Raw genomic sequence first — 23,392 nt, 5'->3', positions numbered from 1 at the left:
CCCTTCCTACCTACCCTGTACTCCTCTAAAACTATCCATCATGCTTTGTCATACCCGGTACCTCTGACCATGTTCCCCTCTTTCATAAAATGGACTTCTCTTTTACTTGAACTGATGAATGCTCATTCATTTTCTAAGACTCTTCTTACATATTTATGGTACTTTCTCTAGTCAGAACCGATGTCACCCACCCTTTGTTTCCCTCAACAATTTGTTGTCAAATTGTGGTCATAATCTGAGGCATTCTTTCTGTGTTGCTTCCTTCTCTACTGAAGCGACTGGAGAACAGTGACTGTACCCAGCACAGGGCCTGGTACTCAGTGAGGGCTTAGTAAACATTTGTGGAATAAAAAATTAATTTATGAAAATATTAATTATATTCAATCAAAGCTACAATATATTTATGTTTTAAAATGTCTGTGAATACAGAACTGTGTAAGATAGAGAAAAAAAGTCGTTGTGAAATTTTCATAGATCCCATAGAAGAATAATAATTTCTTTTCTCATCTCCAGATTATCTGTTAGAATACTTCAGTGATGGCCATTTAATGAACAAAATGCCCTGGCAGCATCAAATAGTGTTTAACTTGGGAACATGTTTTCAGTTCACCAAGTGATCTAGTACTGTAAATCCATGCTTGGATGGCTTTAATCTCCTATAATAACCAGTACTTAATGCTATTTTAACAGAATCTGCTTCAGACAATGGTATACAAAACTAAAGAAATTATCTATAACTTTTCATAAATAAGCAGACTTGGAAAAGGAAACATTTGGAGATATTTTATTTCTATGATAAGGAAATCTCACATAAAAGTATCATTTCATTAATTCACAAAAAGTGTTAAATCAGTTAAAATTAAAGAGAAAAGTTCACACCAAATGAAAGACTCCTTTTGTCTTCTCCTCCCCTGCAATATGAGCAAAAATATATTAAATATTAATTAAACTAATAACTGCAGTAAGTAACTGATTCTATTATTTTATATCAGAGAAACATTGTATACATAGGAAAGTCTTCTGATAGCATTTGTTTAAGCCTTTTAAATTACCTAAAAGGATTTTGCATAGTTGAGCCACTAGTTTAACATGGTGTGCATAATTTTGTTCAAGTGCTTTTAATATAAACTTTTTCTTGAATTCCATTTATTTTTAAGAGAATTAACGGCAATCCTCATGATCTGTCTCATTATGGATTGATATTTCTGGAGAATCAACATTATATTCAGTCTTGTCTGAATGTTTTGTTACCTGAAGTAATTTAAACTCCCAAAGCAGCACGAGTTTTTGAAATCAGTTTTTGTCCCTGAAAATTAAGAATAAACATAATCAGATAAAGAAATGGATTATTATACCAATCATACAGTTAACACTCTACAATCTGGGGTGAATTTACAGGTTTGTAGATTAACTAAGTTAAAAATGAAGAAATACATCTCTGATGCCAACAATCTAGGATAGTAAAAGCCAGGGAGAAAACAATATTCATTCATATCAACAGTTTTTTTCTATAACAATCTCCAAATCTGTGCCTATTCTGACTCAATCTTTCCCCTTCCTCTACAAATTACAAGTTATTAAAAATTAAAAGGTTTGCAGATAAAGTACTGCTACTATTTGTTCATGTTCTCTATATCTAAATAAATGTCTTCTCAGATTATAGAACATTAATCTTGTGTCATGTTTTTCAGAAATGCTTTACATCAAATCTGTTTTACCAGTTTTATCTAATTTGATTATCTATGTCCCACCCCACCTGATCCCACCAAAAACACACACATATACTGATAAGTGCACATATTCAAATGCATCTAATTATATTATTTATAGAAAAACTCTACATTTCTAAATACATCTGTCTTTGGATTTTACATGGCAAGAAACGTAAAATTGACAAAAGGCTAAGTTATAGAATATCTTTTAAAGTATAGTGTTGCTATATTCAAATATATGTAGCAATACAAACTAAAAATTTGTAAAATTTAGCCAATTGTCTTGATTGTGATAATCATTTCACAATGTATAAATATATCAAAACATCACGTGTATACCCTAAACAGATATAATTTGTATTTGTCAATCATGCCTCAATAAAGCTGAAAAAAGGTAATTTTTTAAAATGTTAGGTAGAATTCCCTAGTTAAAAAAACCTAGCTAATTATCCATCTAAAATTACTACGTAATTAAAATAACTCCCAAGTACTACTCTGTTGATGTACGAAAGCAAGCTTCTAAATGAGTTCAAAAACATTTTCTACAAATATTCTCCTAATACTCTGTTTGCATAATTAATTTGCTATTAAATCGTTTCATCCTTTTAGCTGAATTGATCAATTTTAGGCCAGAAACTATCTAAATTACCATCAATTGTTTATACATTCACTTTATGGGTTTCTCTACTAGGAAATAAATTAAAGTTTCTAATTCTATCAATATATTTTAATATTATAATTCTTCCTAATATTAAGAAAATGTGATTTTTTTAAATCTTCTAAAATCCTTCAATCTGTTTCTCAATGAAATTTAAATCTCTCTGAAAATATTTTAAAGTTATAAATTTGTAGGGTCTTCCTTTCATTATCCACTACAGAAAATTCCATAGCAAGTATTTGGATTACGAAATGAGCTGCATGTACCTCTTCAGCAAAGCAGACTTCCTGTTCCTGACTTTGGCAGCATTTCTCCAACAGGCCTGAGAAATCTGCAATGACAGCCTCAAGTTGTTCCTCTGTTATTTGTGGCTTTTGCTTCACAAGGTTAATGAGAAACCTGTGATTTAAAACAAAACAAAATACAAGAGAAGTCTGTTATGCAATGCTATTTTTCTACAGCCTTGCTGGTAGAGAATTCTCAGAGCCTAAACCCTTACTCCATCAACCTATCACCAGACTGACCACACACACCTTGTCTAGTTCTTCAGTAGAAAGAGCGAGGGTGAAAACACGCCAAATGTTCCACCGGCCTGGAGTTGAGCAGGTTATGGATGGAACACTATTTCATACTGGACCATACTTATGTGTAGTGGAAGGCAATCTCCTCCCACCCCCTAGGAATATCCTTTCCTGTCCTCTCTTCTTAACTGTGTCTTATCCACACTCGAAGACCCAGATCTCCGCATCCTGCCCATCCAGTTATCACACCCTTATCTAGGCACTGGCAGCACTAATTGCCTGCGCCACTTATTTAGCAAGCCTTTCATGTTGGACTTAGACCAGAGCAATAGGGAGTAGATCAGAGCAATAGGAAAAGCTTGCCAGAAGAGGTAACATTCTTATCATACCTTGAAACATACCTCAGACTGTGATAGAGGAAGAAAGAGAAGAATGGGTTTTCTGATGAAGGAAGACTACAAAACAAGTGAGGATTAAAATGCATGGGAGTTTGAAAAACATAAGCTCCATTGACTTGCATGACCATCACCATTACAAAAGAGCTCCCACAATGAACTGAAATGTACATGTCATTTCTTAACACCCAAATGGCATGATTGAATTAAATAAGAGAGTTATTCTCTTCAAAGTATAAATAATGTGAAAAAAAAAGATTCAATGATGTGTTTCCTGTGCTTGGAATGGAAGTACCCAAATTTGCTGCAAAGATACACTCTAATTCCTCAGAATAGATTGCCCACTTTTCCTCAACCTCCAACTACATATCACGATAATAGTTACAACAGAGATTATTTTTACAAACAGGAAATTGTCTGCCCTCATGAATTTTTCTAGACCTGCTTCCCCAATGAGGCTGGGAAGACACTGAGACAAAACTATTTTCAAAGACATTTTGAGTGCTTTGGGAGTAATGCTCTGTTAGTGAGCCCAATAGTGTTAGGTGAGTGAGGAAGAAGTCTCAGTTGCTCTTTGGGGTTGTCATTCTTTTCCATGCTAGCAAGTAACAGTTTCTTACTCTTGCTTCATCGTTTGCAGTGCTACACCCTGAGCTTGGCACAGATCCTTATGGAAAATGAACTTGTCATCTGAGAATGCAGGAGGGACATATGTTTCATCCACCACCAAGCTGCTGAAGCATGGCCTCCTGTTGGCATATGAAGAAGTGCAGCACTGGCCAACACCAGGGTTTACTGGAGTCGTTTCATGCCTGATACATAAGTGTCCAATAATAATGTCAGCCTGGTTAGGAGAATGAGGAAAAAAAAGCAAGGAGATTGGGCATTAGTCACGAAGTTGGTCCAGTTTTTCAGAAAACTGCTGCAATAATTTCAATGTCCAGCAATTTACAATTAATATTACAGGAAAATTTGCTATGTAGGATCATGTGACACTATATTGTAAATTCCAACATTTACCCATTTGTTTGGGCTAAGCCTTAGCACGTAGCAGCAGGTAGTCCATATGTGATATTGAGGATAGTCATTTAGCTATTTGTGTCAGCTATTCGAAACATGCTTCCAGTTACATACACACTTCTAAAGGACAAAAGTATCTCTGCCTTTATGTTTCCCATGTGTATTTAGTAGAACTTTCCATTTTTCTTTTGAGAATCACTATCTGAAGGTAAAAGTAGCACAAACTTACCCCTTTTATTCGTATACATATACACATGTATATACACTTGCAGCTAATATATCATCCTAACTGAAAAGAAATAGGACCAATTTTTGCGGGTTTTTAAGACTTTCCTAATGTAGAATCTTGCTACCTTGCCTACTTCAGAGATACTTCTTAATCACCTATTAATAACTTGTATAAGAAATAATATGTTTTGTGTTCACTTTATATATCAGACTAGTGCTGTGTGAGTTACTCAGATTATCTTGTTTAAAACAGCTGTCGTGTGAAGGTGGTATAATTTTTATTCTCAAATGTCAGATGAAAAAAACTCAAGCTTAATGACATAAGTAGCTTTCCCACTGTGAAAGTAGTGAAAGTAGAATGTGGCTGTAGGCTGGTGGCCTCTGGAACATACACTCCTGAACCATTACACCATCCTGCATCCCTGCAGCCTCCCAACAGGGGGAATTCAAGAAACAATTGAGGTGACGTTTAATCACAGGAAACTCTCCTTCTGCTGTTAACCTTTGGGGAAAAATTTTACTACATAAAGACTAAGTAGCAAATAACTCCCCATTATGAACAAGAGGAAAAGGGATAAAATAGACAATTTCATCTGCAATTATGACTTTATGGGAAAAATATTTTTAATTCATCCTGTAATCTTATGTATGACACTAGTGACATTAGGAAGTAAAGAATATTGGCATTACTGACTCAAAAGTCATTTTACTATTCAGAACATGATACTTATCCTGTGCTGTACCCTATACCCTGTCAAAGGGAACAAATTATTATTAATGTCACAATAATAACGTTATACTACAAAAGGTAAAAATGTAAGTATGGCTAAAATAGCATGACTAATTTTAATCAATCAAAGATAAAGTTTTTTAAAACACCAAAGTAAATATATGAACAAAAAGCAGAAATTGTGAGTTGAAGTTACAAATTATGAATTAAGTTATGAATTATGAGCTACACTTAGTCATTCTGTCTTTCCGATATATAAAGTTGGCTCGGATGTTGTTGACTAAACTGGCTGCACTTCCACCAGCCATCCTGAAAGAACAGGAAGCCTGGCCACATGCCTGCATCCAGAGCTGAGTCTCACACCTTCCAACTGCGACTAATCAAACAAGCCTCCTAAAGCCATCTCTCCGTTGGTTTTTACCATCTTCCCTAGAGGGGAAGTATGAGGCTATTTCAAGTCAAACAGGGCAGAAATGAGATGGGACTAAACCAAGCAGACACTCACCGCTCCCTCACCACAGGCCAATAGTTTGTCCTCACTGAGTTGGCAACAAGTGGCTGCTGTGGCTGCCATTTTTCTGGTGATGGCCATCAGCTCCGATGAGGTCAGCTGAGGGGCTTTCTTTGTGTAAGCAACGAGAAATCTGAAAGAAGCATTTTTTCTTTTTTACTAAGTCCTGCTAAGTCATTCACGAGTTTTCAGCCACCTTGCTTCTTCTCACAGACTCTCTTCTCTGATGTCAGAAGACATGAGGTCAGCTCATTTATTTCATCTACATGGTATTTGAACCAACTTTTGAGATGCATTTACTCTAACAACCACTCCCTGTACTCCTACTATAGAAGCACGTCACAATGAAAAAGCAAACTCCAGGCAGAAGGCTGACTCGTATTCCAAACCTCAGAGCTTCATTGATTTTAACTGTGATCTTTTGGTGCTTTAACTAGGACAGACCGTGACAGAAGAGTTATCTTTACTGCAAAAATTTGCACAGTATGGGGAACTTAAAGTCAATATCACAGATCAGACCTCACAGGTCATCCTTGTTGCTTCCAAAGGAGAAGAATGGGGAAGGCTACATTCTCTTCCAGAATATTGGGTAGTCAGATTACACTGACTTCCAATCTGAAATAGGAACTGAAATTAGAGTAGCTATGGAGTTACTAATTTGTATTTATATTTCCCTTGTCTGTTAATAATTTTAATTCACTAAAAATATCATTTACAAAAACATACGCATTTTGTAAGTAATATTCTCCTAGTTTCTGGAAGAGGCCACAGCTTCGCTTTGCCAATGCTTGGCTCTCCTGGATGTATTTCTGTAATTCTTCTTCCTGAAAATGAAGAATTATTACATATACATTTTTCTCTTCTTGGATGCATAACTTTGTATATAAAAGTTGATCAATATTATATACTATTATCAAACCAATCAGAGATTTGTTAATATTAAAGATGGTAAAGTGTAAATTTTGATAATTAAAGAAAATGGATTTTGGGGAGATTAAGTTTAAAACTTTATGAATCACAAAATCATTTAATGGCAAAACTCAATCTTTGGATAAATGATTACAGTTCTTTCTGTACCAAATTCTTGCCTTTCTAAAGTTATCCAAAAATGAATAATGAATACTACCTTTATTTGTGGATCACAGAACTTTTGGTTAACATTTTTATTTCTACACTTGATCTTAGCCAAAAGGCCGATAAGCGATTAACATTTTTATTTCTAAAGCAAACCACTAGCTGCTGACTGCTAGTTAATAACAGTTTAATATCTAAACAACTAGTTAATAGATATAACTGGCTAACAACTAGTTGACAACTAGAGACTTTCAAACAAACAGCATTTTTAACAGATGACATCAATCCAGTTTTTCACACTCCCCTAAAATTCTAGAGAAACTTACCCCTTTATCTTGGCATTCAAGAGGGTTTTCAGTCTGGAAACACTTCTCCAATAACTCCTGGTATCCTTTAGCAACTCTTAGAATTACTGAGACAGCAAGCTGAGGATGTCTTCTTGAATATTCATGAACAAAACTGAAATATGTGGAGAAAAATATTTCAAGTTATTGGAACTAAGAGACAAAAGGAGCCCTCACTTCTCTAGTTATTCCTGTATAATATGGCATGTGGAAGTTAAATTCAAATAAATAAACCTGAAAATCAAATACGATTTGAATTATATGAATGGCAAAACTGTTAATGAAGACTGTGATCCTTCAAATTGTCCTGTAAAATGGCTTTTTGTTTTCTCTTGCATCTCTCAATTTGACTTTTCAATTATGGACTTTATATTCATTTATTCAACAGACATTTTTCCAGGGTTTACTCTCTGCTAGCATTGCTTTAAGCAGAATGGACTCAATGATGTGTAAGATAAATACCTGCCCTCTGAAAAGCACACATTATAGGGAGGCAGAACAAACAAACAAAAAATAGGCCATCTCATTTCAGTTAGTGATAAATCAATGAAAATAAAGATGAAAAAGAGGAAAAGGGTTGATACCCAAGGTGGAGAGGCCACTAACTTTGTGTGTGGTCAAGAAAAGTCTCTCTAGGCAGCTGATATCAGAACAGAGATCAGCTGAGTGAAGGAAGCTCTGCAAGTATCTGGGGGAAGATTATTCCTGGCTGAGAAAATTCTACTGCAAAGAACCTTTGCAACTGAAGAACTGCTTCTATTACATAATTAGCTTTAGATGTGCATGGATGTGTAAACTTAAAGATAATTCTTGACTTTACTAATGGTATTCCCAGATTATAGGATTAGTTCTGTCACCAATAAATTGTCACTATGTGCCTCTTAAATCTGAACTTTATTCTAGCTTACATAATTTTATTTAGCAGTGCAAACAATGTGTGAATGTTTAATTTTAATGCAACAATAGAGTAATATCTTCAGGCAATAGTAAAAAGAAAATTGGACCATTACTTTTATTACTACATTAGAATCAGACTCTTATATCTAGAAAGACCCTTGGAAATTATCAAATGTAACGTCCTAAGTGCTGCACAAATCCCTCCTCTAGTAGTGTCCATAGTTACATACTATACAATAAAAGAAAACGTATTAACTTGATTACTTGCTTCCCTTAAAGGCAAATAGAGTGAGAACGTGACCTATCATTTGTATTAAAACAAACTAATGTACTGCAAGTGCTTCTAAACATGTTTTGATTTTCTTAAAAAATATAAAACATGTATTTAATACATAGCCAATAAACTATTCCTATAAAAGGTCTTCTATCTAGCATTATCTATTGTGTTATCTTTTGGAGAACAGTTTTTCTTTAACATGCGTAGCAAGAGTACATTCTTAATCATGAACTCTTCCTATTACAAAAATATCCATATCCTATTTGAAAGTTCAATGGCAGCCTTGATATGAGTAATCTTTACAGGATGACAATGCTTCTGGTTCCAGAGAAATTGACGTGAAATAAAATCCAGCTTCTTAAGCAAAGCAGTTAATGAGTCACAATGGTGAAAGCTTCACCATTATACACCAAATCCCATTACTTATTCCCTAGTTATCTACTTAAATCTATTTTAGCTCAGAACATTCTAGCCAAATATCTTCATATATTGAACTCAAAAACCATAACCATCACTCTTCATTTCAACAACGCAAGTCTGTCAGCTACATAATCATTTTTACTTGTATGAACATACATTTACAGAGTATGTTACCTTGCCAAGAAGATATTTTTTTCCCCTGAAGAAAATTGGTTAAAATCTCTATCTCCTAAAAACCTCTTTAGATTTGGAGATAGACCTTCAGGTTTTTCATCATTTTCTGCATGAATTATACATTGACCACGTTCCAGTGTGGTCAGTTTGCAGCATTCTGTTATTTTGTTTGACAGAGTGTCTTGTTGAGAACATACATAGGACATAATTTTTTCCTGCAACAGGGAAAATAAAGTATAAGTTTTAAAGGTTTATTCTTTAATAAAGGATCTCAAAGTCAGCTTTAGAAAAAGGAAGAAAGGGAAGAGAGGGAGGGAGAAGGAAACAAGGAAAGAAGAAAAAAGGCCAGGAAAGAAGGAAAGGGAAAGGAAAATAGAGAGGGAGGGGGGAAGGAGGAAGGAAAGAAGAAGAAAGAAGACATTTTAACTTGTCTCCCATTTTAGTGCTTTCTCCCCACTTTTGCCTTTTCTCATTCCTATCCACTTACCTATTTGTTCAATTCTTCTTTCCATACTTGTAAGCTAAACCCTATTTTATTTTAATTAAAAACCTTTACAAATAAGTGGGAAATGTACTCAAATAAAATGGGATGCATGTTGCTATATATATTTCTATTAGGATTCAAATTTGCCACTAAACAACACTTGCAACTGATGTCATAACATGCAGAGCAAACTTTCTGCTCTATGAGAAATTCCGTAAGAATGATAATCATCTTTATCAGAACATACTGCAGTGACTGACTATGACCTTCAGAGGGCAGTCTATAGATAATAAAACGGCAGTACACCTAAGTGGCCAGAGAGAGGCAGAGCTTACATATACCTGTCATGGGACTGAAAATTCTGCACATTCTCAGCAAAGACAATTAGAACCCATTGTTCAGCTATCAAAATCCACCTTATGTATCATACTGAAATTAATGTTTCCACTTTAAAGGAAAAGGGTGGTTATGAGCTCCAAAAATTGAAAAAACTAACTTTTAAAAAATGACTATGAGAAACAGTAACATTGTCTGTTCAAAATGGGAACACTGAGCTCAAAGAAAATCAAAATATTTCTTGTTGGTTTTCCTAGTATGCAGGTAGATACTTCTAGAAGGAAAACAAGTAAAGTAGTACAGTCGCTGTCAGGCTGACTCCTCCCACTTCTTCCCCAACTCCTCAGGGACTGTCACTCTCAGGTCTCCCCTGCAGCCTCGGCTTCTTGCTGACTTCAAGCATCTCAGCTGAATTTCCATTGGAGTAGGCTGAAATGAGCATTTTATCTTCACTTTCAGCCTTCTGGAAACCATAGTCCAGTGATGGTTATCAAGCCATTTGAGTACCTAAGAGCAGTAATTTTTAAGCTCCTTGGATTTTAATCTCTTTGGTGTGTCCTGGGGCCCATAGAGAGAGAGTAATCTGGGGGTCCACAAGCCTCTCTTATAATATCCAGAAAGTCTAGGATTAGCCAAAATAGGCCAATGCCACACTGCTTAAGTCACCACTGACTAGAGCACACTCAGGAAACTGTTACTGGGTTTTTTAAACGTTGTTTTCTAATTCGCTTAGACCCCTTTATTCACACTTTTTTTTTGGCATTGCTAGCTTTTTACCTTGTAGAACAGTTTCTTGTGCTATTTTTATTGTATTTGTTCATTTAACAAACTATTATAGAATGCCTTCCATGTGCCAGGCATTGTGCTATGGAGATAACAGTAAACCAAGGCAGTCCCTAACTCCAAGGAGGTCACTGTCTTATCTCTCCTATCAGACTGTGAATTCCTCGAGGTCAGCCTGTGCATTTATAGCAAGTGTCTGTCACAGTGGCAATCAGATAGAAAGTATTTAACATATATTTATTCATCAAATGAAAGAATAAATGAATGAAAAAACAAATACATTAAAACTTAGTTTCCTCCTGTCCTCTAAGATACTATGTAGAAGCCTTCTGAGAAGTTCTCATAGTTTTTTTAGAAGTAAGAAATAGATGGGCCTTGGTTTCACAAAAGGGGGTATAGCTAAAGTGAAAACCAGGATCAACAAAAGATGGTTTAAGTTTTACTACCAACAAGTCTGCAAATGTACGGAGTCACCTAGTTTCCATACCCTGTAACCAATTCAAGTCAGACAACCTTCTCCCTTTCAGAATGAGACAAAAAGAAAGAAAAGGGAGTGAAAATTATCTTTTTTAAGAATTAAGACTCTTCACCCCATCCTGCAGACAATCCAGCACGTCTCCTCTGCAGCAGTGCTCATGTACATGGGCCACATCCAGGACTAGTTTCTGGATTTCAGTAAAATTAACTTTGGTAAACTTCTGACTCAGTTTAGTAACAGTTCTAGGAAAAAAAAAAAAAGAAATTAGAAATTAATTTCTGTGTTATCTGTCAAAATAAAATAGAATTTATAGAGCATTACTACAATAGAAGATTCAAAGAGAAACAAGTGAAATTCGCTTGTTTCTTAAAAAGAAAAGGAAACATGTTTTAAGGCTTGATTCCAGCTGTGTCTTTCAAGGTGGTAGCTCTGTAAACTGTGACCTGGCCTCACAAATGGTTTAGAAGTAATTTATCTCTTCCTAAAACATGTCTTAAAAATTAAGGTAAATTCTTTTTGCCATTCTACTCTGATGCTGAGCATTTGTATTGAGTGGACAGAAAACTTTAAAAGAATAAACAATTAAGAAACGGAAAACTCCATGGAAATGAGAACCATTTTTTACTGGGGTAAAAAATACTTCTGAGAATCCAGGAAAGGAGGCGTATGTGCAAATCAATGAAATGGGACAAGAAAGTGGAGCAGATTAAACATTTCAGGCATACCATTGTGCCAAGAGAGTAATGTGGCCAAAAAAGAAGTAAGAAATAAAAATTCTGGTTTCCTCTGCATATTTCATTAAATTTTAAGAGTTGTCTTTGTAAAACCACTGCTCCTAGAGGAGATAGTGCTATTCCTGCTTCTGATAAAGATGGATCTTCTCTATAAATTTAGACCACTTGCCTTTCACTTATGGATAGCAAATGATAAGGTTATTATAATACTATCTCAGTTTCTATTTTATTACTAAGATAAATTTAAATGAAGTAAGTAGTAAATTAATCTTTCAATTTCTAATTGAGTTGGAGGGTAGTTAAGGCATAAATCTGACTTCTTACAGGAAGAAATTTCAGTCTTTAGAACTAATTCCATTAATAAAAACTTCATTATAGATTTCCATTGTCTACAATATGTTTTAAAGTGTTATTTAACCAAACAGCAATCAACTAAACTCTGAATATATATACGTACTACTATTCGATTAGCAGCTCAGATATTTTCATATACTAGAAATGTTTCATCATAAGAGAGTTGATGAGTACTTTAAATTAGTTATATAATTTAAAATGTTCTTTTCTCCTGACACTAGATTCTAATATTATTGCCTCAAGGGAATATTTTTATGGGAAGCAATAAATGCTATAAAGAGCCTTATAGAAGGTTAAGAAACACAATTAATGTAAAGAATTTCTTGTTAAGGCAAAAGTTTTAAATGATACTCAGTGAAGGCTGACTTATTTTGTAGAAAAGCTAGAAAAATATGATCTAGTGATGAAGTATAATTTGACTGCAGACCAGAACTTAAAGTGTCTTAAAGAACAGGTAAATAACATAAACTTTAAAAGTCTTTTCCATGTATTATCTCAGCTAGGCTTTAGTAAGTGTTAAACTGACTTATCCATTGGCTTCCTTGTGATCCTACGAGTTCATGGTTCTAATCCCATTAGCCCTCATCAAAGGGGTCTCAAAGGGGTCTTCATTCTCTAAAACAGCAACAACTAGAAAAACGAACCCAAATTGCAAAAGGGTAGTTCTATAGCTCTCACCCTCTTCCCTAGATAGAGCTTGAACTTACATGGCGTGGAAAGTTCGGGTCCCAAAATTTTTCATTACTGCACATGCATGTTGATTTAACAAGCTGCTTTCTCTTAATTCTTTTGTAATTGATGCTGCCTAGATGTAGAAGAAACAAGATGTCATGAAAGCATATACTAATATTTTCTTTACGAGCTCTAATATTTAGAAAAACAACAAGTGTAGGTAAAATGAAATTCCATAAAATATGTATTTTACTAAAAATTATAAATGCCATACATTATTGCAGAATATTATTGACTCATTTATTCTTTTAGGTTGCTTTATATGCATCTGTGCCAGACAAATTTACTCAAAATACCTTGCAACAAAAACATAACCTTTGTACTGGGGATCATCAATGAAAGACTGTACTTTTAAACAGCTTAAAGACAAATTGAAGCCTGCTAATTTCTTAAATGCCTTCTCAGTTACAAAAAAATACAATTGTATCACAGCTTGACACTAAGAGTAGTCACAATTCTTAAGAAATTTTTGTTGTAGGACTGTTGGTGGCAAGTAGTTGATGGTGGATATTATTCTACCTCTCTAAACCTAAAAAAAATTTTTCTTCTCTAAACCTCTTTCCTAGTTTGTTAAAGGACAAAAATACACCTCAAATGTGTTCTAAGAATTAAAAAAACAGTGAGTATAAAGCATTTATCATAGTTGTCCTTTATTTTTTCTCTCTCCTCTGCTTCTCCTTTTCTGTTTTCTTTCACTTATTCGTTCCCATTTATAGCACCCTCTCTTTCTCTTTCTCTCTTTCTGTCTTTCCTCCTTTATCCCATCAAACTCACTTCCCTAATAATAAAATTATTGTTGACTTAATGAATAGATAATAAAAACCAGCAAATCCAGTTTTGTTCACACGAAGAGTATCAGCTTGCTGAACTATTTCTCTATTCCAAAAATGAAACTCTTCACATTAAGCACATTTTCATTTTTAACTTTGTTTTTTCAAATGAGACATAGTCAGACTACAGTACTGGTTCAGATATCCACACAAATATGATACCTTTGTTTGGAAGCATTCAACTGCATTTTCAGCTTTGCAGCAAGATGGAATTATTTTGTCATAGCGAGCAGCCAAAAGAAGAATTGTAGGTGCATACAGGAAGGGATGCCTTCTTGCTATCTCATAAATGAATCTGTGAAATAGAATAGAGCTGGAAGATTTATAAACACCTAAAAATAGGACTACTACCGCTTGGAACTGGTCTCTAGGATTTACTTAAAGATTCAAATAACAACAACAAAAGCATTTGACTTTGTCTTTACTGTGTTTCTAAGGGGAAAATCGTTATATTTTTTCCACATGTTGTCAAAAGTTTCCTCACTAAAGATGCTGGGGGGAGAAATATCTGACAGATGGTACCAGATTCTATTATGAGGAGAAAAGAGGCAGACACGCTAACTATGATTCTTATTAAAAGGTCCTTTTCAATAAGCCTACTCAGATATGTTTTAGGGATCAGCAAAGCCAGACTTCTGCTAAGTGCAACAGAAGGATGCACATTGTATCCCTTGTCAATGCAGAATGGGGTTATGCACCTGGATAGTCACCATAGCACAGATGTTCTAAGGGCAGTCTCTCTATTTATCTGGTTTAGGAAGTAACATGGAAGGCAGAAGTGCTGAAGAGTTACATACAGGCTTCTCCAACAGAGAACATGGGCTCAAATGTACTAGCTGTGTGCCCTTAGCCAGTTGTTTTAGCCTTCCTACCTTCAATTTCCTATCAACAAAATGGGGGAAAGAAGAAGAACGAAGAGGAAGAGGAGAAGGAGGCTTCAAAGGTTGTTTGTGAGTGTTAATCCAATCCTCTGTGCAAGCAGACATGTTTCCACAACATCCTAAGTGTTCAGTAAACTTTGCCATGTCTATGTATCTTGACCATGCTTGGATTTCTAACTTTCATTTCTAGGCAATTAGGTGAATACAAAACACCAATATATGGCTCTGGAAAGCATCAATTTTGTGCAATACTAATATATTCTTCAAGAAGGTAAAATTGAAAGTAAAAGGGGTAAAAAGAAAAAAGAAGAAGAAAACAAGGTGTGTATCTCTCAAGGGACTAATGGAACCTCTGGTAGGTCTGTCCTGTGGTCTGTACTACATCTAGCATGCTATGGAAACAAAGTTACACTAAATGTTGCTCTCCTAATTACCTTGCCTGGGACCTCAGCAGACACAACACCAAACAAAGGTTATACCTCTTACTGGGAGTACATGAGTACATTGCAAAAATACCAAATTAAGCTTGCCATTGCTGTGTTTCTGAGGTTTGCATCTACCTTTAAACCAGATCCTTACTTGTTCATGAATGTCTCCCTGTCTTCTTCATATGCTTCACAACTCGTGACAGGTTCTGGAACTTGGAAAAGTGGGATGGATGCTGGAGTGGGCTTTTTGTGTGCAAGAAAACAGTTATGTCTTCCCTCTTCACTTTGGCTACAGCAGTCTGAAAGTCCGTACTTTTCCAAAATGTCTTTCTCATGGCAAAGTTCTTCCAGAAAGGCAGGTAGCTACAAGAAATATTTTATGTTTAGTGAAAGACACTAACTTTGCTTTAAAAATCTATAAGACACATGAAACATTTTCTAATGTCTAAAATCAGAACTATAGATTCTGAAAATTTTTCCATACAAATTCTAATGTATTTTGTTTTAGCCTGATGAAATAGATTTCTTTGCTGCCTTATGGAAAATGAAACATTAATCTCCAAACAATAAAAGGAAAAAAGTCATGCAATATTTTGTTTCTCTTTCTCAATTTTGAATTATTTTGTTTTCCTTTGTGTGTTTTCAAAATTTGGACTAAGATATATAAGCTTTTATAAATATATAAACCATGTTTCATAGACACAGGAAGGGAAACAACACACACTGGGGCCTGTCAGGGGTGGGGTGCAGGGAGGAAAATAGGTAATGCATGCTGGGCGTAATACTCAGGTGATGGGTTGGTAGGTGCAGCAAACCACCATGACACATGTTTACCTATGTAACGATCCTGCACATGTACAACAGAACTTTAAATTTAAATATAAATAAAAAGAAACTGAGCAAAATAATATTTTCATTATTCTCATTAAAGATGTAACTTTTGGAATTGCAAATACATATGTATATGTTATGGTATATACATATATATTCATATACACATATCACATTTCAAACATCAATGCTCATTTTACATGCCATCCTTACAAGGCAATAAAAAACTGCATATTATTTTAATTAGAAATAAAATGATTTTGAAATGAAATAATGGTTGGATTTTAAACTGGAAAATGATTTTTTAAAACTTTTTTTAAAAGGTTTTTTAAAACTTTTCTTGGTCATAATTACAGATTTAGCTAAAATGTGTTAAAATGTATGTGCTTCCTTGTCTGTGACTTACTCTTACCAAACTCAGATGACAGCACCAATATTCCACAGAAAACCTCGATGAATACATGTGTTTCATGCATCTGAGGAAACTTTTATGTAGCTTTTATAGCTGCTACAGTAATATTTAGAGAATCCTGGAATGCTTACATAAGATTTCTAATTCCCAATCCTCATTTAAAAGGTAGACCTTTAAATTTACAAGAATAAATCAGCAATCTGTAACATTACCTCGAACCTCTAATTGGATGTAAAGTTGCAATAGATAATGTATTTTGTGTTTTTTATGCACATTTTGAAAAGATTATCAGAACAAGACAAAAATAGAGATGCAAAACAGAAATCTTTGTCAAATCATAAATTTCAAAATTGGAAAGTACTTAAACCATATATTTAAAAGGGCATCTCTTCTATGATATTCCAGGTACATTGTCTTTCGGCCACCTAATTAATCCCACCGTAATAAAGTATTCTCTGGGCATGTTGGTTTATAATTGGAGAGTTCTAATCACTATAAAGTTTGTTTCTATGTTAAGATAAAATAAGTAATATTAAATATTATGTGTTGAGTTTCTACATTGAAATATCCTTATACTAAGAAAAGTATTTCGTGTTTATCTAAAATTCAAATTGAACTGGGTATTATGTTTTGTTGTTGCTTGCTAACCCTGGCAACCCTAACGATGTGCTATGCATCTTACATTCACTATACTTACAGCGTAATGAAGCTACTAAGACTGTCAATTTCAAGCCAGATGGTCTAGTTCAAATCCTGGCTCTGCCATTTGGTGGTTCCCTTACGAAAGTCACTTAAATTCTCTGCACCTCAACTTCCTCAACTGGAAGATTAGCATCTATCTTCAAGCATTATTTTAAATGTTTAATAAATGAATATAGGTAAGCAAAGCTGATATCCTGCCCAGAAGCCCCAGCCAGCATCTCTTGACTCACTGGACAACCATTCTGATTCATCAGTGCTATCTATCCCCTATGTCGTAAAATATTTTTATTATCAATGTACACATTATGCTTCCTAGAATAATGCCAGTCACATTGTGTGTATAATAAAAGTTAGCTACTATTATTGTTATATCAATTTCCATGCTAACTCTGAAATGGGAGCTATTATTATCCCTTATTTTATAGATAAGAAAACCAAAGCTCAAAAAAGTTAATACGCCCATAGTCATCAAGATAATCTTATTTCAGAACCTTAGCTCTTAGTCATCATATTTATATGGTCTCTTTACAATAGCTACCTATTGTTCTCTTCCGCTCTCCTTAGCAATTCAGAAGTAACCTAATCCCTCTTTCATACAATAGCTCTTCAAATATTTAAATGCATTTTTCATTGTTATTTTTGTATCTTCTCTTCAGCATGCTAAATTTTAGTCAAATATCACAATGCTTTTTTGAAATTATTCACTCACCTGGTTTTCTAAACACCCTGCAGACTGTTCATCTCCAGTGGGTTTCTCAATTGCAGTCAATACATCTTTCACCATTTTGCTTACTTCCTTGTAAGTGGCTTCTTGAACAAACTGAGCAAAAAATATGGTAGCCCTGAAACAAAAATACATGTGAATCCTTAAAGAATAGACCTGTAGCAAGCTTATTTTTCTCAAGTATAGTTTTTTGTTTGGTTGGTTTGTTTTCTTTTCTATTTATGTTGTAATCTGTTTAGACATTTGACTTGTAAAATTAGCTTCTAGTCATCTGAGAAGAAACTTCAGTCTTTTTTGTGTTTTCTTTTCCCATAAATATACATATAGATGTTAAAGGCTAAAATAATTATGTGGATTTCCCATAGGAGTGGTTCCTCCTTCTGTAACTATCCATCTACTACAATGCACCCATAATTGAGGGTATCTATATTCCTTACGGTTACTTTTAAATTTAAGCAAAAAAAAAAAAAGGTAATTAGACGGACCTCTAACAGTGTCTACTCTCAGTATGAGCAAGGTCTAAAACCCAAGACTACAGTGCTCATGGATTGACTCAAAGCAGTCCTTATGCAGGTTTGGATGTGCAAGGAGTAACAGCAACACACTACTTTAAATTCTTTGTTAGAAATTTTTAAAATGTGGGATGGAAAGACATCCAAGAGACTAACATACTCTCCACAAATAATAGAAAATAGAATATTTTATCACCTATGGTTTGCTGGTAAGATTTAAATAGTATACAGTAAAGAAAACATTATAATATCACCCTGTTGATACTGATGAGAAAAATTCCTGAATTAGTATATGGCTGTCACTGATCAGACACTAATCTTCAGTTTCTGAAATCTGATTTGGTTTGCCTCATGGGATTTCAAGGAATCAAGAAGTTAATGTCTAAGACATTACTCAACAGTTTAACATCTTCAACATCAAGTTGATATTCAGTATGAGTAACTTTTCTTGAAATTGTCCAAATTGCTTTTGTGCTTTGAAGAACTCACAGGGCTACCCAATTTTATTTAAGTATTTACTTATCCTTGCTTTACACATTTAAAGTAGATTTATATAAGCAAAACTTACAGGTCAGCTAAATTTATCTCTGCAGTACATTGGTAAGAATCCAATATGGAAGCTGGAAAGCAAAATAAACTTTATGAAACATATTTTCAACTGCAACCAGGAAAGTAATCATTGGTACATATGAATGTTTGTATTTCAGTTAGAACTGCACAGTTTCAGAACTAAAAGAACATTAGGGATAACCTAAGCATCTTAATTTTATACTTGAGAAAACTGGAAAACTAAGGAATGAAGTTAACAGGCATAATTTATAGTAGACCTATCACTAAAACCCAGATTTTGTCTTCCAGTTGTTTGGTTTTTCCCTGTACTGTAGTGCTGTAATTGTCCTGAAAGTTAAATGATTAAAAATATATTTCAGGCATTCTTTTGAACATAGTTATACTACAGTTTGCCATTCACATCCCAGTCACAGTGTTTCTTCTTCAGACCATCAAATAATGACCTATTTTCTGTATTAAAAATAAAGATTTACTTATTTTACTAGTCTGAGGGAGTTTTCTATGTGAAGGAGCACAATTCTGGCTTCTTCACATATAAAATTTTGTTTACATTTACATATAGGTACATATATGTATATATATAATTTTCAAAGTTAATATGCATACCAATTAAACAAATGTGTAAAATTAATTCAACATGAAACATACAAACCATTCATTTGTCACATTAAACACTGCTATAATTTTGTAAACCTCTTGTAAAGTTCCAAGTTTATCTTTCATTTAAATATATCCACCAGTTAAATTTTTTTCTCCATGTGGAATAATAAACATGATAAATAAATCAAGACAAATGAATAAATGCAAATTTTATAATTTTAAAAATTTTGATATAGAGAAAAGACAAGAAAAACACAAAATATCTCACCTATTCCATATTCATTTCTATGCAGTGTTCTGGATTCAGTAAAATTTAGTAGGACAATTAAAAAAATTGATCCCACCCACTTCATGGTTGCTAGTTATTTTGTTATTGGCAGTGGTAGAAGCAGAATATGGAAAATTGTGCTGAAATTCTTTTATAGTATTTTCAGGCAATGCCTGTTAACTAGTAACCTTTTGTTGGTATATCTGTTACTTTATGGTATTTCCTTAGGTTGAAAATGGGACATTTGCCAATAATTAACAGCATAGCACTTATTTGTATTTTATGTTCAAGGACACAGACCTCTTTGGGGCAGAAAAAAAAGACTTGCAAACTTATTTTATTTTGCAAATATAACAAATATTCTCCTCAAAGTACAGAATATTCAAAGAGATGACTTGTCCCTAAGTTGCAGATTAATTAATTCCTCTCAAATTAAGAAGTTAATGAAGCCATAAAGAAAAGACATCAGATTTGGTATGCAATTCATCTAATACATTAATTCTTTAAAACTATCAAATGCCCATTACATGCCAGGCACACAAGACATGGTCTGACCAATTCAGACTCTTCATTTTGCAAATATAACTAATATTCTCAAGCTACAGAAAATTCAAAGAGATGACTTGTCCCTACATTGCAGGATAATAAATTCATTTCAAATTATCATTGCTTGATAATTTTGCTGTCATTGTTTAGCTCAAAAACACTTTTCACTTAATATGTATGTCAATAAGGTACATTTTAAAGTATTTAGTATGTGATATATGGCTTAACATAGAAAACTTAGAGCACAAGCCCTAATAAACCAATAATTTTATTTGCACGTGTCTTTATGAAGTGGATCAGCTGCACCATTCACTTAGCAACTCAAGATGATGATGTTAATACTAAATGATGGATGCTAAGAGTGGTTCACCTCCTATCATCCCTGTCTATGAGGGTTCCCAATCTTGGCTACACATTAGAATCACTGGGGGAACTTTTTGAATTCCCAGTGCTTAGTCTGTAACCCAGACCAGTTAAATCAGAATCTGTGGGACCCAGGCACCAGTATTTTCTAAAGCTTCACAGGTGTTTCATTATTCTAAAGGTAAGATTATAAAACCAAATGACCCACACCAGGAAATAAATTAATATGGTACATTCATAAAGTAAGATGATATACAGCCATCAAAATAAATTTGTGGAAGAATATTTAATGAAATGGAAATGTGCTCATAATATATTGCTAACTGAAAAACAGGACAAAACAATATATAGAGAGTGGTCTCATTTGTGTATCTTTTTACCTCCTCTTTACTCCTCCCACCCTCTAAAAAAAGTGTTGAATAAAAGAAATAATGGACAGCAAAGTTTTAACATTGGGTTTCTCTAGATGGTAAGGTAAGTGAATTTAATTCTATCTCTCTCTCAAAACTTCTTCAGTGAAAGAGCAGTATGCAATTTTAAACATAAAATTTTTAAATAAGCTAAGTACAGTACTCAAAAAATAGATCATACTGCAAGCTACTAGGGCACACATTTAAACAAAAAGGGTTTACCATCAGTAGCACTTCCAGCAAATACAAGCATTTATCATAGTATAAACAAGGTCTTCAATGCTAATTGAGTAAAATTCCCTTTCATTTCTTAGGTTTTTCTCATTTTCTGCTATGTGTGGCTCTCCTAGGTTTTGTCTCCTAAGGAACCAAAACAGGCCTTGCTCACGTACTCTCCAGGAAGAGGTAGCACCATCCTTGTCTATCCGTTTGGATTCCAGGGTAGTATTTACAAAGTGCAGTTCTTCTACTCCTCCTCAAGGGGGACTTTACTCAAATATATGAAAGCCAAAGTATTTGTTAGGAAGGAATACCTGAAAAGCAATAGTCACAAAGTATTAGTTATGAAGAACTGAAATGGAGTTTTATGAAGCAAACTACATAAGCTTGCCCAAGCATGGGCAAAATATCCCAAAGCCTTTCACGGTGCCTGGTTCATAGTCAGGACTCAGCAACATTTGCTGAATGAATAATAAATGTATTTGTTCCAATCATGGGTTTAACGTAGAGAAAGGGGTTACATTTGGCAAATTCCACATTCTATAACATCTGAAATCTTTATAACTTTACAAAACATATTTCAGGTTTTCTGATATTTATAGATATAGATACATAATCTTCAAGGCCAAGTAATCCAATCTGATGATCTCATCAAAAGATTAGAGGGGACAAATGCAAAAATGCCTGGCAAACGGTAGGCCTTTACTAAATTATGACTATTTCAATATTACAAATATATATATATAAATAGACACATAACTACAAATAATATGCACACATCAAGCCAATGTGTGTTGTGTCAGCCACCAGTTCATCAAGATGTTGATGAGACTACACCAGGAGTAATAACTTTTCTATCAGTCCAGGTCCTATTTGGACTTTTCCTCTGATATTATGCTGCATTTGTGTCGTCCTCCAATCTCCTTCCATATTCTGCCTTACCGAGCAGATGTCTGCCATTCCATGCCATATGATCAGAGAGGCAGTATAGCACAGTATTAATCATGTAAAGTTGGGAAACAGTTTGATTTTTTGCCCTGTCACTTAGTTACATGACTTTGGGTGAGTTAATTAATTTCTCTGGGCTTTATCTTTATCGTCTATAAAATGAGGATGTGATAGTACCTCCTTCGTGGTTAAATGAGAATTAAATACATCAATAAATATAATTGCCTCAGAACTGGGTCTTGCACAAAGTAGCACTCGATAGATGGGGTTTTATTTATTCGTCCAACAAAATGTTAAGTCTGCATTTCAGGCACTGTTTTTGTATGGAAATAATCAGCAACAAGAGACAGGCACCATCTTGCTCTTGTTGAGCTTACTGCCTAATTGGAGAAACAGACAATTATATCAGTAACCACAACATGGTGTGATGGATGCTGTGATAAGTAGAATGAAAAGAGGAACTCCGGGCATCTTTAGAGGGGTCAGGTCAGGCTTTCTAGAGGAAGTAACATCTTAGTGGAGATCTGAAAGAAAATTAGAGGTGAGTCAAATAAAGAGGGAGGATATAGTGTTCCAGAAAAATGTAAAAGGCAGTGGAAAAGCCAACTGGTAAGGGAGAACAATGCACACTTAAGGAATGAGAGAAAATGCAGTTTCAAAGAGGCACAAAGTTTAATAGTAGAACATGCTAGATATTGGGAATTCCTGGCAAAGTTGGCAAGGGCCACTTCTCAAAGACTTTTTAAATGGACTTTATACCTCCTTCTGGGGCTATGATGGACAACAAAAGGGAGCTAATAAAAATCATATTTGTATTTTGAAACTGTCTCTTTTGTTTCAAAAGGGGATAAGACTATGATAAGGATACCAGTTAGGAAGTTTTCGCAATAATACTGTCAAATAAGTAGGCTGGATAATGCTGAGCGGTATGAATGAGATAAAGTCAAAGACTTAGTAACTAAGTACATGTTCAGTTTTGGATATATTGAATTTAAGATAAAGCGACCAGTTTACCCAAACAGTGCTGGCTCTATGCCTATTGACTTAGTGTAATTATTAACCAGGCTCCCTTTTCACTCTCATCTCCCCATAGGTGGGATGAGCACTGGGCTAAATATAACTAAATTTTAAGGAACAAGAGGACCCTATGTGCTACAGGACACATTTTAGGAAACATTCTAGGCAAAACTCCCGGGTTTGCATTTTGAAACGTCTTTAAGCCCTCCAAGTGGAGAGGTTGATGTGCATTTGAATGCTACTTTTATCTTGTGGAAAAGATTGAGGCT

At 34.4% G+C, this 23,392-nt stretch overlaps 1 protein-coding gene across 1 annotated transcript; it reads right to left on the bottom strand.

The window, feature by feature from the left end:
• Window positions 1-761: 761 nt before the first annotated feature.
• On the bottom strand, window positions 762-19,749 carry AFP (alpha fetoprotein). Its single transcript, XM_017864062.1, has 15 exons — window positions 19,621-19,749; window positions 18,751-18,802; window positions 17,656-17,788; window positions 15,153-15,364; window positions 13,855-13,987; window positions 12,838-12,935; window positions 11,155-11,284; window positions 8,962-9,176; window positions 7,176-7,308; window positions 6,502-6,599; window positions 5,770-5,908; window positions 3,907-4,130; window positions 2,637-2,769; window positions 1,252-1,306; window positions 762-911 (listed from the first exon to the last, which is right to left on the bottom strand). The coding sequence occupies exons 1-14, from the start codon at window positions 19,703-19,705 to the stop codon at window positions 1,262-1,264; spliced, it is 1,830 nt and encodes a 609-aa protein (XP_017719551.1). The 5' UTR covers window positions 19,706-19,749; the 3' UTR covers window positions 762-911; window positions 1,252-1,261.
• Window positions 19,750-23,392: the final 3,643 nt, after the last annotated feature.

This window comes from Rhinopithecus bieti, unplaced genomic scaffold, assembly GCF_001698545.2.
Source record: "Rhinopithecus bieti isolate Rb0 unplaced genomic scaffold, ASM169854v2 scaffold_68671, whole genome shotgun sequence".
Lineage (NCBI taxonomy): Eukaryota > Metazoa > Chordata > Mammalia > Primates > Cercopithecidae > Rhinopithecus > Rhinopithecus bieti.
This window is presented reverse-complemented; position numbering and strand designations above follow the sequence as displayed.